General features: G+C 39.1%; 1 protein-coding gene across 1 annotated transcript; it reads left to right on the top strand.

Moving 5' to 3' along the window:
• The first annotated feature begins 4,642 nt into the window (after nt 1-4,642).
• kcnk1b (potassium channel, subfamily K, member 1b) lies at nt 4,643-13,222 on the top strand. The gene is made up of 3 exons (XM_034898277.1): nt 4,643-5,206; nt 6,727-7,122; nt 9,693-13,222. The coding sequence occupies exons 1-3, from the start codon at nt 4,852-4,854 to the stop codon at nt 9,947-9,949; spliced, it is 1,008 nt and encodes a 335-aa protein (XP_034754168.1). The 5' UTR covers nt 4,643-4,851; the 3' UTR covers nt 9,950-13,222.
• The last annotated feature ends 5,821 nt before the right edge of the window (nt 13,223-19,043 follow it).

Raw genomic sequence — 19,043 nt, 5'->3', positions numbered from 1 at the left:
TGCCTGTTAATGGTTTTTTCAACCTCAGAGTACAATCACAGTGAATCAGTTATCATATGGTCACCCCTTGACTGATATGATGATTGATCATACTTTATATCACTTGTTATATAATGCAGTAGTATTATTGTGCTGTAGCATCATGGGGGTTCTGGGGGCCCCTGGTGGTCTTGTGTTCAAGTTGCCCACTTGGTTATTCAACCTTGCTAAAACTAAATTAGAAGGTTTGTATTTAAATGTAAAAATGTAAGTTTATATGTTTGAACATAAATATAAAGCGGTGACACTGAAATGTACCTTATTGTTTGCATGTTTTAGCCACAAATCGCAAAGTAAATAGAATACATTTTTTATATACAACTCATTTATTATCAGAGTAATACAGGAATCCTAAATTAATAGATTAAATGATGATGAATTCAAACCAAAGTGTGACACCAAAAACATTGTCTTAACATCTACAGCTAAAACAGTTTTATCTAATAATCATTAGACAAATCCTGAAACAAAAGGAGCTGATGTTACCCTGGTAACAATGATAACGTGGAAAGTAAATATAGCCAGAACAGTGACCTCATTCTGACCCTTTTTCAATCAAAATTAAAATTTTTGATGACACGAAGGAACCACCACAGTCTGTGATTTACTATCAGATATGTTTTTTCTTCAAGATTAAGTAATGTTTTTAATTTCATGCATGATATACATAGATACCCAATATTATACTTATACAACTATGCTACAAAAATGTGTACTATTGTACTAGTGTGCAAATGTACTATTGCTACAAAATATATCATAGTTTTCATATTATCTTTAAAGTCTGTGCTGAACAGCTGACCCCCATCCGTACCTTAACAGATCAATGCAGCTGTGGGAAGTCCCCTCCTGCTTCAAATGCCCCATAACCATCCCGGTGAGCCGTTCCCCAAGAAACCCTTCATCACAGGATTAAAATACTACAGGCCTATCACCCTGACATCTGTGGTCATGAACTCCTTTGAGAGACTGGTGTGGACCCACCGGAAGGACATCACAGGACCCCTGCTAGATATCCTGCAGTTTGTCGGGCAAATACTGTAGGTCAGTGGATAATGCTTTCAGTATGGGACGGCACTACATCCTGAAACACCTCAACTCCCCAGGGACATATGCAAGGATCTGGTTTGTGCACTTCAGCTGGGTGTTCAACACCTTCATCCCAGAAATCCTCCTGCTTACCGTGTCACCTCCACTTGTGAGTGGATCACAAACTTCATGACAGTGGAAAATCATATATTAAATCATGATCAGGGGAAAAAGTCAACACCCAGCACCCCAGGGATGTGTGCTCTCCACTGCTCTTCTCCCTCTACACCATCAATTGCACATCAGTAGACCCGTCTGTTAGACAAAAATTTGCAGACGACACAATGGTCACCGGCCTCATCTGGGACGGTGACAAGTTTGTATACAGAGGGTGGTCAGCTGGCCCCCTAGTGCAGTAGGAGTGGACAACAACCTGGAGCTCTTAAAAGTGTGGAGATTATAGTGGACTTCAGGAGGAGCCCCCAACATTTCCCCCATCACCATTCTGGACAACAGTGTGTCTGCTGTGGAAACCTTACAGATTTGGGGATCCACTATCTCTCAGGACCTAAAGTGGACTTCTAACATGAACACTTAAAAAAAAAAAAAGGCCCAGCAGAGGATGCACTTCTTCAGCCCAAGACTCCCACCTGCCTCACTGGGTGGTTTTGATCTGCCACCAAATTCAATTCAATTCAATTCAATTTTATTCATAGTATCAGTTCATAACAAGAGTTATCTTAAGACACTTTACAGATAGAGTTGGTCTAGACTTTACTCTGTAATTTACAAGGACCCAACAGTTCTAAAAGTTCCCTCCAGAGCAAGCAACAGCTGCGACAGTGGCGAGGAAAAAAAACCTTTTAGGCAGAAACCTCGGACAGACCCAGGCTCTTGGTAGACGGTGTCTGACGACCGGTTGGGGTCAAAATGAAGAGTGGCAATAATAGTCACAAAGAATAGTAATTTGTAGTAGTTCTTTGTAGTAGTTCATGGCATAGCAGGACGTAGCAGGGCATCGCAGAGCGTAGCAGGATGTAACAGGACATCGCAGAACGTGTAGCGGAACCACAGCGAAAGCTGCAAACATGATTTTGGAGCCTCCCTGATCCAAGAAAACATGCTGGGGGGAAAAGAACACAAGGACTAGTTAAGGTTGGTAACTCTGGGACATTAATGCACACAAATGGAAAGATAGCGAAGGAGAGGAGCTCAGTGTGTCAAAGGAAGTCCCCTGGTTGTCTAAAACTATTACAGCATAACTAAGAGACAGGGTAAAGAGAGGAGCCTGGTCGGGCTGTACTGCCCTGCCTCTCTCTAGTTTTATTAGCCTATATTATTGATTATATGATAGATAATGCAGGTAACATCACTACAGATCCCACCCCAAACACAACCTGTTCAAACTTGCCCAATCTGGGAGGCACAATTAATCACTGTGCAATAACCCTTAAAGACCGTGCATCCACTTTATCAGTAAATCATAGAATTTACAGTTTAAATACTCATTGTTCTTTAACACGTGAATAACATCACAATCAATATAAATATAATCAATCAATTTAGCAACTTTATTTAAAGTGTGAAATTACCATTAGACAAGGTGTCAATGTACTTTACAATTAAAGGAACACAGAAATAACAGACAGCAACAAAACTATTGAACAGAGCAGTAAATATAAATCATACAAAACCAGCAACATTAGACAATAAGTCAAACGGTTTGTTTGTGAAGGACGCAGAAAGGATAATTGAAGGTTTCTAGTATCACAATTTGGAAGACCAAAATAAAAAAACGTTGCAGTAACCAAATCGGGAAGACACAAATGCATGGTTTAAAGTTTCAACATCACAGAATGATAAAATAGGTTGAATTGTTGCTATGTGAGATAAAAAAAAAGGTGTCTTGGTAATAGCCTTGATGTAAGACTGGAATGTCAGACAAGGATCAAAAATCACATCAAGGTATTTGATGCTCAAGCTTTCAGAGATAATACAGCCATCAGTATTAATAGACACATTCTTAAACAAGTGAACATGTTTTGCTGTATTATAGCTCTGTTTTATTAGCATTTAACAGCAGAAACTCTATACTCATCCATCTTTTTATGTCTGATACCCATGTCTCTAAATTTAGGGTGGCAGTGAAATTTAACATTGTATTTTCTAATAATGTCAGCAGGGGGAAGCATGGAAAAGAGCATTGGGCCATGGATCAATCCCTTACACAAGATTTAATTCTAGAGGAGTCACATTTGTATTGTTTTAGTTAACATGTTCGGTTCCATTTGGTAAATATGACTGAAACCATGAGAGGGCTGTCCTCTGTACACCAATATAATGGCGTAAGGGTAAGCCTCAGGTCAAGAAGCAGCAACAGACTACTCTAGGCCGTTTCAGTTGACTTGCAGGAACGGAAGCCAGATTGAAATTGTTGTTGTTGGATAAATGGGCTGTACGTTGGCCAACAGCCATTCAAGAAGTTTAACCATACATGGTAGATTAGAGATTGGCCTGTAATTTTAAAGAATTTGTAAGTCAGTATTTGTTTTTTAGCAACGGTTTTAAAAGCTCAGGGCACAGAACCCACAGAAAGCAACATATTAATAATATTGAGAATTGATCTACTTAAAACAGGAAATAGCTCTTAGAGGCAGTACCAGACTGGCAAGGACCTCAGGGGAAATGGTTTGGAACTGTGAGAGACTGCAGTTAGTCTGGGTCGCAGTGCCGCATCACTGTACACACTATATTGTCATATCCACCTACCTCAGTATATAAAGCAACCTGTTACATTAATCATCCCATATTCATTCTGGCACCCTTTGCAACCTGGCTATTTGTTGATTTATATTTTGCATTAATAATTTAAATCTGTAAAGTTAAAATTTAACTAACTTAAAGTTGTGTTACCTAAATCTATTAATCTATCTATCTAAATATATCTATTAATTATTGTAGTAGAGTGTAAAAGTAAGATTTGCCTCCAAAATGTAATGGAGTAGAGGTATAAGTAGCATACAATTAAAATACTCAAGTAAAGGACAAATACTTCTGAATTGTAGGCTGTGTGTAAGTTTTAGCCTACGTTTTAACACTGACAAGAAAACAGGCTAGGTCTATAACCTGCTTCACATTCTGCGTCTCAGGGCGTTTCATTGACACTGTTCCCAATCAGCATCTCTGGTTACAAAACAACAGGCGAGAAGACAATGACAAAAGCTTTCTGACATTTTCGATGGCTTTGAATTGAAACTGAAAGACGTCATAACGGATCATCCGACTACCTGGGAGGCAAGAAATTCTTACGTCACACGGCCTTTGTCGCCGCCACATCACTTGCTGCCTTCACTGTCATTTGAAGCTCGGAAATATGACAGTTATCCTTCATTCAGGAGACTTTAACTTAGTGTTTTTGAAATAATTTAAAATATAAATTGTAGGCCAGATTGATATAAATTGCATTGTATTAGAAATTAGGCAACAATGTGCTCTTTCGGCTTATCCTATGGAGGATCTCAGCTACTCTTACGGGCTACTCGTCTTATCCAATAATGCTAATATTTCCGACAGTACCTGAAAGCCTCATATGCCACAGCAGGTTTCGCGGAGGGGGAAGAGAGAATCCTCATTTGAGCTTTGTCTGTAACAACATCCCTATCTTAAGGACACATTTCGCTAAATACCACGCGAGGCGGTTGAATCAATAACGTTAGTTTCTGTAGCCTGTTATATATTATAAACCCGTAACGTAATACCGAGGTGATAGGCTACCTCTTGAAAATGCTTCAGTCTCTAGCCAGCAATTCGTGTGTGCGGTTGATACAAAGTCACAAATCGACGTGGTATTTTGTATCTCTAGTCTTGGGGTATATCCTTTATCTCATATTCGGCGCCGTTGTCTTTTCTTCGGTTGAGCTGCCTTATGAAGACCTCTTGCGCCAGGAGCTGAGGGCCATTAAAAAACAGTTCCTCCAGGAAAATGAATGTCTATCCGAGGAGCGTCTCGAGCGTTTTCTAAAGAAAGCCCTGGATGCCAGTAATTATGGGGTTTCCATCCTCAATAACGCCTCGGCTAACTGGAACTGGGACTTCACCTCTGCGCTGTTTTTTGCGAGCACCGTGCTGTCCACCACAGGTAAGTGCTGGTCACCGCCTCAGGCTAGACAGTGTAGGTGATGCAGCAGGCGACCAGGTGTGCAAAATAAGATAGATTACGCCTTCATTTTTTAACATTAATCTTAAGTGTTTTGGAAAAATATCCTTGGTGCGACCTGGGCCCCTGCCACACAGACCTATAGCCTGCTGCATTTAGTCAGCTAGTGGAAACTAACATGTTTAATGCAGAATGTGATGCCCTAATTGTAGAGTATTGTTGCCATTTTTTTAATACACATTAGCCTACAATAATTATGCCACTAGTTCAATCAGGCCATAAGGCTGTTTGTTGCATTTGCTCTTGAGTCTGTGGTTGTTTAGGCCTACAGAGGCTATATCTATGTGTTCTATCTTGCATATATGTTGGCACAACACTGCCATGAACAGCCCTCCTGCAGGATTTACAGTAGGGCCTATGTTGCAGGGTTCCATACAGAAGCAGGCCTAAATCCAACTTGAGGCACTGAAGCACACCCATTTGAGAAAGTTAACATCTATACATCTCCTTCCCCCCACAGGCAATCACATGTTCAAATTTAGGCAAAACTTAAACACAGTTTTGTAGATTTTCTTTAAAGGCATTTGTACAGTGTTGCCCAACACTGTGCATATAGTCTTTTTTTCTGTTATCTAGCATTGCTCAAAAGGACATGCATTGCAAGAGCTTGTCAGCCAGGGTAACTGAAGAAATGTAGTCTTACCACAAGGCTGCATGTCAACATGCATGTGATTGTGCTGATACCTGAAATGCTTCAGCAGTGGCTTTCTGGCTGCATAAAACCTTTCCTGTTTCTCATCAAATTTCTGTTGCTGGTTAAACAGAGAATTGACTGACATGTAGGTCAGATAGAGCTCGGGCTTGTTTAAGTCTCAAAATAGTTTTGTGGTTTTGTGACTTTTAATAACTGCAAAGGCACTTTCAGAATTATTTTTTTTCCACAGCTTAGGATTGATATTGGCTATTTTCTGCTACCCGTGTTACTCAGCACAGCAACGACGGACTAGTTCCAAAAAGACGTACCAGACACCGTGATGAGATTGGCTTTAATTCTCACCAGAGGAAAACCAGTGTGCAGCCGTTCATTTTGCTTCTTCATTTGCACAGTCGTGTTAGTGAGCCACTGTATTTTTAACACTCTTGTTGGTCTACTTCACAAGAACCTGTAGGTTTTAACAGCAACACCTCCTTCCCACTAACATCATTGTGAGACGGTTCTCAGTAATTATCCCCTACCAGCCTGTAAATGCTTTAATTAAGCCTGTACCTTGTTTATTGTCTGTTCCTCTATTTAATGCCTATTATATTTAATTAGTGACTGTCTGTACCTGTTATTTTATTTCCCAGTTAAACCGGGGCATTAAATTAAATTGGCTGCTCAAGAACCTGCCTTGTATAAAAATGAATTAGTTTAATTAAGCCAAAAAACAAGCTGAATTCCAAACTTGTTGAGATGGAGTGTTTACACATATTCTCTTTCTGTCCCGTTTGATTTCCTACAGGATATGGTCACACAGCACCACTGTCCGATGGCGGGAAGGCCTTCTGCATTATCTATTCAATGATTGGTATCCCCTTTACCCTCCTCTTCCTCACTGCTGTGGTGCAAAGGATCATGGTGTTCAGCACGCGGAGGCCGGTTATGTACATCCACAGGCGTTGGGGCCTGTCCAAACCACTGGTGGCTATTGTACATGCCACTCTGCTCGCCACTTTGGCCGTCTCTTGCTTCTTCCTCATCCCCGCTGCCATCTTCTCTGCGCTGGAGGAGAACTGGAACTTCCTGGAGTCCTTCTACTTCTGCTTCATTTCCCTCAGCACCATTGGTCTGGGTGACTACGTACCTGGAGAGGCCACTAATCAGAGGTTCAGGGAGCTTTACAAACTGGGGATCACTGGTGAGTGCTGATGATTCTTCGTACTTTGAGAGATTTCCAAGGCAAGGGGGTGGCTTAGTGGTAGAGTGGTTGCTTGTCAATCGGAATGTTGGTGGCTCATCCCTGGCCCTGCAGTCCCATGTTGAAGTGTCCTTGGGGAAGACACTGAATGTAGAAGTGCTTTGAGTAGTCGCTATAAAAGAACAGTGCATTTACATTTACTTACTGTCCATTTTTATCCTTATTGATGTGTTAGTGAGCCATTTTTAACATCACATATCCTTTTTAAACTATTTATGCTGTGAGACAAAATATATTACAGAACAGACTACAGGCATTGTGTCTGTTTCAGGATCACGTTTCTCATAAACGTTAACACTTCATGTTGCAAAGAGGATATGAGTGCTTGCCTTGTTTGCACTGTCAGAACAGGGAGCATGCTATCCAGCCAAATAACCCTACTAACATCATAAATCATTTGTTTAACACTATGTAACATGGATATACGGATATTCTAAATTTGTTCAAGTTAATCTTAATATCTCAGAATTAATGTTGTAAGGGTTTACTGATCTAAGAATATCCCATATAGCATGTTTTATGATGGTGGACTTTGATCTACCTGGGTGTGACGCCTGTGACACAATCTGCTGGCTCTATTTCTTGACCCGTTTAGTGAAAACGTGGAATGTCATGTGTAACAAATAAATGTATTGCTTATAAATACACAGATAGCATTCAGATATATTTGGTACATTTTGGTTTTTAATTGGCATATACTGATGGATAAGATGTAAACATAAAACAGTTATTGCACTTTAGAGCTTTGGGTTGTAAACCAAAGGAGATATGACAAATACTTTAACTTGACGACATATATAGTAGGATTTATTTAACTAGCAATATACTTTTGATTTTAAACTAGGTCGCTATTACAAAACTAAAAAAACTGAAAGAGAACTGAAAAAAAGAACAGAAATCAACCCCCTGCAGCATTAGAAATGACCAGTCCTACTCACACATAGTGTCATGGACATTGTTACAACAGGAAGGAGATATTCTGCAAAACCTTTCACTGCAAACTTCTAAACAATGCATAGCTCATTAAAAAGGGTTAAGTTGCATAATCTGTAGCTTTTTCCACGCTTTGGCTATTTTTAAACTGGTGCATGCTGCTGAAAAAGCAACATTTTGACATCCTATCGGTTTCTTCCATGCTGTTAAAGGCCTGTTAATCAGTCAGGTAAGAAAACATAGTGCAGTGCAGGGGAAAAAAACGAGCCATGGCCTAATGGAGAGCAGCAAGGCATTGATTGCATTTTCTGGGTGACTGTGCAAATTTCTGTCAGCAGCATTGTCAGGGCTAATAGTGGAAACAAATCAAAGAAATACAAAATGTAAAATTCTGCTTGAACTCATGTGCTTTTGACAAGCTGTGGGTGTGCATGAATGTCGAAGGCTACTGCAGTGAACTGTCATCTGCATGTGTGTGTGGTACGAACCTGCCAGAGAGACAATTCAGTCATTCAGTAGGAAGAGGGTGTCCGTCAGTGGAGAGAGAAGTCTGTGACAGAATGTATGTGTGTCCACAAATAACACATTTGTACAACTTCCTCTGTGAAGAATGACATGTCCGTAACGGAAGTGAGTGCCATCATCATTATTTTATTATCATTAAAACAGAAGAGCAAGACACAGTTTGCCACAAATTAAGCAACGTTTATGTTGTCTGCAGGAGTGTTTGTTTGTCTTGTTCCGCCCATGCCTTTGATGCAAAGCACTCTGCTACTGCTTTTGTGAAAAGCATTTAAACACAGCACTACTCTGTGTGCATCCAATAACAAAGGGGATTTCTCATGTATTAAACAGAAATGCACCTTGGGTTGTAAGGGGATTGTTCATGTTAGATGCTGCCAAAGATGGTTGGCTTGTGTCAAGTGAAAGACCAACAAACCATTTATTCAAACCATCTTCCAAAGCACACTCTTCCATAACATGGTTATCTAGTTACTGCCCTCTTCTGTCAGTGCATGTAAGCAACATGTTTTGGGACAATAGTGGAGAAATGCATTACTTGTTAATGGATTACTTTTTTTGTTTTGTTTTTAATGCTCATGATATTTTTAGAGTCTTTCTGTGTAAATACAACAGCAGCTGCCATAATACAAAAACACATCAGGTAAAATTCTACAGCAATAAAAAAGGCATTAGAATAGTACAGGCCTACACTTTGTTAAGTCCCTACACTTCTGTCACTGTACTGACCTGGAAACATTCTAATCACTTATCAAAACCTCTACCTCTTTAGATTAGCCTTCACCTTTAATAATATTACATTTCACCTGCTATTATTTTCTGGTTTTATTGTTTTGATATGCTATTGTAATATGTCTGTTTCATTGCTTCCCTTATTATTATTCGGTCCCGAAAAGAAAAAATATTCAAGTGATGTATTGTCAGGTTTATATAATACGTGGTAACTGTTTGTTTTTGGCTGTAGTGATATCTCAATATTTTTTGTAATGATTTAATTCTACCACTCACTTGGTCTAACTACGTCTTTCTTCTCCTTGGTGTGTTTGTCTCGTCAGTCTACCTGATCCTGGGTCTGATAGTCATGCTGGTGGTGCTGGAGACCTTCTGCGAGCTGCAGCAACTGAAGCAGCTGAGGAAAATGTTCTACCTGAAGAAGGAGAAGCCGCAGGACCGCCTGGCCATCATGGAACACGACCACCTGTCCTTCACTACTGTGTCCAACAGGGCCACAGCTTACACTGAGGGCAAAACCCCGACATTTGTTAGTGTCCCAACTCTGGCGTCCCCCAATGACGATCCCATGATCCAGTAAACATCGACGCAGCAAACGCCTATTGCAGGATGAAAATGAGAAAGTAGTGGGAATGCACGCCAGACTGTAAGTAGACAGAGCGAGTAGATTAGGTCTTAGCTGTAGGCATTCTGCAAAGCTCAGCCCTGCACATCTTACTTGTAAAACTAGTTGAAACTAATCAGATCAAGCAAACAATAGTCTTCATCAAACCACAAAACTGACAATATAGTGCTATGCAGGAGAGATTAAATGTATGCACATTGTTCAGGGAGAAAATGAATATATTAACAATGAGTATAAAGATATAGCCAGCGATAAAAGAAAAGCCTTCGGGTGTATTTATGACTCATACGCTCCTTTTATGAGTTGGGATATTTATTGCATATTTAGGAACATTTTAGAAAATAATTGACCTCTTAAATCTAGCTGAAAGATGGGGCAAAGCTCTATAGTCTTTCACAAAATATTACATCAACATGTACGTATCTTATAAATAGAGATGCTTGATGTGTATGTGGAATGTACATAATCGGATAAATGTTTTAAGATGTACAGTATAGCTTAAATTAACACACCTGATAAAGATGAGCCAAAGTGTAGCCAACACATGTAATTAACTATCATTTGAGATCAGTTTTTCTTACATTATTTCTTTTTCAGATAGAGCTTTGACAGGAAAATGTGGTCAATGTACCATGCCATGACAAGTGTTCTGTTACTGCAGTCAGGGAACTTTTTTTTTTTGTGGGGGGTGTTTAGGGGCCCTACAGTGGGTCAACTGACAGAGAACTGGCAGTTGATCGTGAACAAAGAATCTGAAAAAGAATTGACAAAACATTTTTCTGAATAAGTGGTCTGAGCTCAGAAAAAAAAATCCTGAAAGTATGATGGTTTTGAATATGAAATGTGCACACAAACAGGTTCTGTACAAAAACATTAAGAAAGATAAGATAGACTTTATTGATCCTACACTGGGGAAATTCCTGTGCTAAAGCAGCTTAAAAGAAAAAATGTACACACATCAGAAGAACACAAATACACAAAAAAAAAGAATACCAAAAGTATGATAAGAAATGGAACAAAAACCAAACTATTTACTCTGCATATAAGAACATACTTTTACAGTTTGTTTTGCAGCATTTTTGGCTCATCTTTATGGAGACGTCACGTCATCACATTTCATTGTGAGGGATAGTATTTGATGTGTGTGTTTTCTCTACATGTTGCAGTGCTATTTCAACATCCATGTGTGATGATAAGTAGCACTATCATTTATTGATTTGTCCGGCTTAATGTGTGCTGGACTGAAAAGGAAAGTAGAGGTTAGCCTAGCTTAAAAAAAGGGACCCACAGAGTGCTGACCGGCCCGTTGCATTTCACTGTCACTAAAGAGAGCTCAGTTTGCACGTGTACTGGAGCCAGGCAGTAGTACAGGGAAAAAACATAAATGGATATGATTCCAAAGATTTTATTGGTGAAAAGGAAACGATTTTTAAATGGAAAAATAATGGTACATTTGATAACCTTAACCTCATCTTAAAAAAAGATGCAAGATGTTGAATGAAACTTTTTGACTGTATTTTTACATCATTTGAATGTAGAAATGTATATTTTTTGGTATGAGAAAGATTTTAAACACTTTTATTAGTAATTAATGAAGGTAATTCTCTACTAGAAATGGTGCATTAGGGAAACTTGAAACGATAAGTTCATGCAGCAGTGCAGCTAAAACATTCCAGTTCGGATTATCTACATTGGATCTGCTCATTAATCAAGAATAACTTTCCAAAAATGTGCAAACTACACTTGTAAGTTTGTATGACATTTGACTGTGTTAATCTGAAGGAAAAATGGTGTGACAGATGTACTTAATTTCATCCCCTTAACCGTCTTGCAATATTCCGTTTGGTGAATGTTAGACACCCACACGTCCAGAGTAGCATCCTGCTGCAATGCAGACTTGTTTGTCATGGATCCTATTTTAGTACATTTAATAGAAAGACATGCATTTGTCATACATTTTAACTAAATTTCAGGTTCAGTATGGAGCTGAAATTCGAACCTCATCCTTCTCTGCTACATCGCCACACCAAGCCTTTTACGAGGTCTTGAATGTAACGTTTTTTATGCCTTCTGCTACAGCCAGATTTAAGGGCTGAACAGAGTGCAGCATTACGCCTAGCTGCTCAGCTGGCTCTGTCAGTTTAGTGATGACAAGTTGATTTGAAATCAGTGTTTCCATGACTGCTAGCAAAATATGCTAGCCCGGGGGAAAAAAACTGACAAACTTGGAGATTTGGTCTCCAAGTCAGTTCAAATTTTACAGTAAATGGTCTGGCCATGAGCCCATTCAAGCCCATTTCCAATTTTTCCAAATGGAGGCAAAAATCACAACCGCTGAGGCGGGCTTTATACTGAAGCTTTTAGTTTACCTTCAACATGAAGGCCACAGAAGCACAGCAACTCGTTGATGCCGCTGTTGCTGCTACCTCACCCGGATCGTTGGTCTGATTGGTTGAAGGACTATCCAATTGCGCCCCCAGAGGCATTTGAGCGGCATCCTTTGAAACAGGCCTTGAATGAAGCTTGCCCAGACCCACTCAGTTACAACTGAGAAGGGTCTGGTGTCAACCAGGCAAAAATACGCTTTAAACTGTGTCATCATCTGAGTTACTCATTGATCTTTGTGTTTTTTAGATCAGTGGGATTGTAGTTTTTTTTTCACCAGTCTGGGCCTTTGTGTAAACTGTGACGCATTGCAACTGTTCATTTCCTCTGCTGGGAAAAATAGGTGAACTTGAATTTTAGCCAAGATAAGGTTGCTATTTTAATGTAAGATGTTTCATTGTTTTGTAGATACATTGAAATAGATCGATGTCAAGGCTTTTACCGTTTTACCCACCCCAGCATTACTGTTTTCGACAGTGTTTGTCATGCACAAACAGTTTGTCTTGAGGGTGAGAGCTGTCAGGTAAAGTAGTTCTGTTCAGGGAGAAAATGTTGTCAAGGATTAAAAATGTAAGCACACGGACATTATTTATTTATGCTGACAAAAGTAACTCATTTAAGCGATTTGAAATCACAGGTTTCTGTACATATCTCTTCAGTTGTTTTAGTGAATACTGTAGATCATTATGCTATGATGAGTATTTTAGTGTTACAATACCAATTTTGTAATAAAGGATTGTCAGGGAGCACCTAGGTTTTCTGTCAAATTCATTTTGGCATAAAACGGGAATCCATAAACTGTAAAAATCAGTGTGTCTTAAATAAAGTGTTGGTTTATTATTACTTGATCTGACTTTTTTTTGTATCTTTTCCCTCTGACTTTATTATCTATCTTTTAATTCTTTTGGAACTTGATTCCTAATTCAAAGAATTAGGAAAAATCCAACCTTTAAGGACACCAATTTTCTTTGTGATTAAATAATATATCGTAAATTAATAAATGTTCTTCCTTAAAATACAGTGGCATAAGTATACACACCCCAATGTTAAATTCCCATAGGGGCAGGCCGATTTTTTTTTTTTTTTAAATAAAAATGGCATGGGGTACTTTCCATATAATCACCTCTTAATGCTAATCAAACCAGCTATTAGCCAACTGAAATAAAACCACGCCAATCTCTAGGTAAGGGGAAGAGCATGTGAGGATGTGCAGCAGTTTTAATTCCAAAGGCCAAGGGTACTTTATCAGGATGCATAGTGTCCTGGATCCATGAAATAACTGGCCTTTAAAAATATCAATTTGCCTGCCTCTATGGGAATTTAACAAAGGGGTGTATATACTCATGTCCCCTGTATTCAAAGGAAGATTTTTTTTTTATTTACGGTACATTATTCATTCACAAAGAAAATTGGTTTCCGTAAAGGTCAACATTTTCCTCATTTTTCAAATTAAGGCCTTAGGATAAATATCCAAAAGATGACTTTTTTATTCCTCGTTTTAGTCAACCTTAGCATGGGTTCATAAACTAATGAGCAGCACTGTTACATGCAGTTACCATTAAGGTGTACTTTAAATGAATACAATTATGGTTCAGAGTTGTAGATAATTGCTGGGCTATTCCATGTACAAAACACTTGAATTGTAAAGTAGAGCAGAATAAATGAATGTGATAATCTATTGGGTCTTAAGTAGCCTATTTTCGTTTACTTGTTGCTACTTTAAAATACAATTGTAGTCATTTGTCTTATCTTTGAAAATGAAATGGAGGTGTGGACTCCATCATTGTCTCCATTATAGAAGAGCAGTAATTAAAGTTGGAGGTAAACAAGAGACCCACAGATATCCCAGCCATTGATTAACAAGAAAGGCTTTCTTATTTAAGCAGAAGAAGCAATGATTTGCACATCAGACACATTTTTTGTGGCACTTCATACAAGAGGGGACATTGTTAGCTGTTAAAGGACAGCAATTTATGATGAGAACCTGTGAAGACCAACAAAGTGCAGTATATATTAGAGATTTTTGGTATAACTGTACTATATGTAGCACACATAAATACATAGAAAATGAAACAAAATGAAAAATGTAGGTGTCTAAATTATTGTATTTTATAGCCCCAGGCATTTTTTTCATTACACCGCTGTTACTGTTTTTTGTGATCAAATTTTTATTTTTATTTTTATAATCAGAAAAAATAATAATGTAAACATAACATTCTTGAACAGTTACAAACAACACACTGGGACTTAGGAACCCGCCTCAGGGCCACAAAATCACAGAGGAAAAACGGGAGGGAAGGAGACAAAACAACACATACAGAAAGAGACAGACACAAGACGAGGGACCGATCACAAATGCAAACAAAAGAAAAGGCTACAGCGTTGCCTTCAAGGACTCAGCAACGCTGTGCCAAGTCTCCGAAGCCTTCCACGGGGCCTCCACCCACACAAGCAGTCAAAAGTTCCATGTACGTGACATTCTATAAAGAAAGGATCCATGAAAGAACAGATGAGTCGTGAGGTGGCTTCCAACGGGTTGCGATCATCCTCTTAGCAGCTGTAAGTCCAGCAAACAGAGCACGTTTTTAAGCTTTAGAGAGCTGGAAGGCTGACAGGTCATTCATAATCAAAACATTGACACTAACAGGCACAGTAAGATTAATCAAGGTGGAAATTTTGGATGTAATAGTGTTCCTGAACTGACCAACAGGAGAGCCCTCCCAGAACATAAGAAGAAATGTACCTTGAGTTTGGAAAAAGTGCAGAAAGGGCTGTTAATTATAACAGCTGTAACTCTTATTGATCAGAAGTGTAATTAACTCTGACATGCAGGCAACTCTCACCGCGGAGCCACTGAGCCGACAACCATGCTATCAAGTTGAACTACCTGAAAAAGATGAGGTAAGGCAGCTCCTGGCTAAATATTCATTGGATGCACATTATAAGAACACAATTTGCTGTGGGCGCACTGTGCACGGTAATTGAAAATAACTGTAGACGATCCATTTACATAATGTGATTGTAAAACAATACAGAGACCAGATCCAAATTCCCCTCTTTTGAAGTAAAAACGCAGGCTTGAATTTGTATCATATTATGCACTGTACATTTCTGGAAGTTAATTATAATAATCTGCAGCCTGCTAAATGCATACTTGTTCACATGTAAAAAAACAACAACAAAAAAACGACTAAGTTGCATACTTAGAGAAATGAAACATTCTGCATACACAAGCAAAGTCTGTATCTTACAGCAAAATGAGATTGCATTTATCAACTCAAGGGACTCAACTTTGGCAGATGGCTAGCTAAAGCATAGAGAACATCACTCTAATGCTACAACTTTTCATTTGCTTTTCATTTGCTCCCACACAGTAATTGTCAGTAGGCGACGCCAGGCTGTCAGTCAGGAGTGTATCCAGCAGAACAGGACTCTGCCCTGAAGGCAGATCTCTGCCCACTGGAGTGAAATGTTCCTGCCGGTCCTTGCCATTAATATTGCTATTTGATCTTTTTGCATCATTCATATGCACACAGGAAACTACCATAGCCTGAGCTGTGAAGATAAAAAAAAGCGAACGTAACCTCACATTCTTTAAATTTTGTCCCACTAAACCTAAAGCTTTTCTTTAAGAAATCTGGATGGGCTCTCGGTTGCATTGCTTTACAAATAAATTATGTATTGTGAAAGTGCATCAAAGAGCCCCTCCAGCAAAGCCCACACTGCAGCAAAAATATGTGATGCTTGACATTTCAGCAGTCGGGTTTTTTAACAAGCCCACTGTTGCAACTTTGGCTCCCCATTTGCCAGTGGTTCAGACACTCAGAGGTCACCCAGGACAGGAGGTAGGTTGGACTGAGGCAGCGACTGTCATGTACCCTATAGCACCGCTTTCTGGTGGTGGATCAACTCTATTTATATCCTTACACACACACACACACTGGGACTATGGGAATGCTGGAGGCCTGAAGCAAAAACATTCCCCACTGCCAACTCTGTAACTGGAAACACTGCTTTCATTTTGCTGGAGTAAAGGCAACGTAGATTATATTTTCTAAATCATAGTGTAGATGTATACATGCAGTATGTTAAGACATGCACCAGGAAAGACTTAGCGGGACATACACATTGTACCAGTTAACTATGTCTTGAATGTATAAGATGTGAGACAAACTGACAGGACCAGAAGAAGAAAGAAGAGGGGTGGGGGGTGTGAATAGATGCTGCAGCCATTCTCTCTATTACAAATGTTCTGCAGTTAAACCTCCATCACTGCAGTGTGTCATGTTCAGAGAACATCAGGACTCACAGTTGGCTCCCATCTTGTTTCAGACAGAGAAGACACATGCGCCTTTAGTAGGTGCTGAACACCAAAGATGAATGAATGAAAAGGGGAACTGGACAGCAATTGTATCCTGCTTTTGTTTTTTTCCCGGGAGTTCAGATTTCTGACAAAAGCCGTTACAGAAAACATTATCAGTCATGCTGAAACATTTAAGGCAACTCTTGGGAATGCAACAGCACGATGCCCATTTTACTTTCTTTTCCACTTTATTATCCCACTGAGATGATCTGATCTAAGTACGATATCCAGCTGGGATGACAACTAATTGGTTGACAAAAAGCAGATATTAATTTGATCATCACTGCTTGTATCAAATCATAAGCACATGAAGGAACAACACTGACAACTGCCATGTCAGTTATATAACGTTATCAGAGTGCCTTCACAATAACATCAAATGGCCTAATTCACAAGATCTCGTCCTCACCAAGTATTTACAACCCAACAAAAAGAATTGTTTAGAAATATTTGGAATAAGGAATGACTTGTTTCAAGGGGAGAATGTAGGCAACCTTCAGGGCTGAGAAGCATGCTGCTGAGTTTCCCCATGCCAGCATGGAGTGACCAATTACTCGGAATCCCTTTTGGCAAATTGGGGAAAGAATAAGCAGCTCAGACATTTATATCAGGAGAGGTGCACGTCGTCTAAGACACCAAAAAGCAAGAGGATTCACATGTCAAAAACAGATCTAATATTGTTCAATGTTTAAGATAGAACAACAACGGCTGTGTGAATGTTTAATGGTAAAAGGTTGTCATTCAATTGGAGGGTGGCCCAGTTCAGGCATTGATTACATAACAATTTATTATCTATGTGTAAATTAAACAGATTTTACACAACATATTCTGTTTGAACTATGTCAAGCTAAAAAAGCCCCTCTGAAGTGCCAGTATCCTGCTTTTTCAGGTGTTTCATTTAATATTGACAGACAGCACAACAACAAAGGCACTATGCGTGGCTACTTCTAGAACTTTGATCATGTATTTTGGTATTTTTATGATTTGTCAGCAAAACTAAAAAGGGAATATCTAAGAATGGAAATCAGGGCGGTTAACTCTGGCCAGAAAAGAAGACTGACGACGGCAATTTTTTCTTCCCATTGGAGCTGTTTGCCTCGGCTAACTGGTTCAGAGTGTTGACACATAATAGCATCAGCGGGTCCTCTTGTCCACAGAGACTCTGGCCACCCTCCAGCTGTGTGTCAACCTTACCAATAACGGCAGCTAAATAACAAATAGACCCTGCAGAAATCACACAGGCCCTTGGGACTACAGGGTGCCTATTACATAAAGGTTATGTTTTCCCCTGGCTGAAATAACATTTCTTCCTTAGCAACGGAGGAATATATGTGTCTTTGAATTATACAAGTGCATTGCTCCTAATGTTGGGATATGCAAAATGTGTTAATTTCAGTAATAATGAGATAATGAGAGGAGTAAGTTCTTAAATAAACTATGAATGCAACCTCTTTTAACTGGCTTAGAGTTTCACTGCTCTATCTGCATTGGCCAATCAGCAGTGGCCTATCAAACTGTTTCCAGGCTGACTGCTGCATTAAATATTAATGTTGTTTTTTTCTTTAATTGTATAAAACTGAACACAGGAGGGTAAGAGAAATAATGGAATTAGGTCCATGACACACTGGCTTTTGTTTCTGACTAAGTGCTCATACAAATATTTGAGGATACAGAAAAGACCTAAGGGGGAGGTTATGATGAAGGATAGTGAAATATTTATCCTGTTATTACCATAACTACAGATACCACAAGTAACCTGGAGCCCATGCACTTTGAAACCTCTCTACATTCTGAAAATAAACAGACTTTTTATTTTATAGAAGAAAACTTCTCTTAATACTTTATGTTATCACTATTATTATTACTTCAACTTCTTGTAAAGATCTTCTCAGAAGACATGTTGTCATGTCAGTAGGGAAAGCGCTGTTGTAGACATTAAAATTAATGATGGAGTTCCATTTAGCTGCTTTAGTTTCGGGGCTTATTGTCATACTGCCATGACTTAGTGGGACACTTGAATAGAACAAAGCCATCGTTAAATCACTGCTGTGAAAAAGGCCTCATAAAGAGTAACTTCAAGAACATCTTTTATCAGGACGCCCGGCCGATAATGTTACCATCACAGTACAGCAATTGTTCCCATAAAAAATTACAAAATTCATCCATATAACAAAACATATACACAAAAACAGTCCATAATCCTGCTCAAGTGCAATGTTGGCGTGTCATAGCACTTTCAAGCACATGTGTAACTAATAACATTACTGATGGCTGCATTCAATTTAGGTGACTCAGTTCCAC

Source organism: Etheostoma cragini, chromosome 17, assembly GCF_013103735.1.
Source record: "Etheostoma cragini isolate CJK2018 chromosome 17, CSU_Ecrag_1.0, whole genome shotgun sequence".
Lineage (NCBI taxonomy): Eukaryota > Metazoa > Chordata > Actinopteri > Perciformes > Percidae > Etheostoma > Etheostoma cragini.
This window is presented reverse-complemented; position numbering and strand designations above follow the sequence as displayed.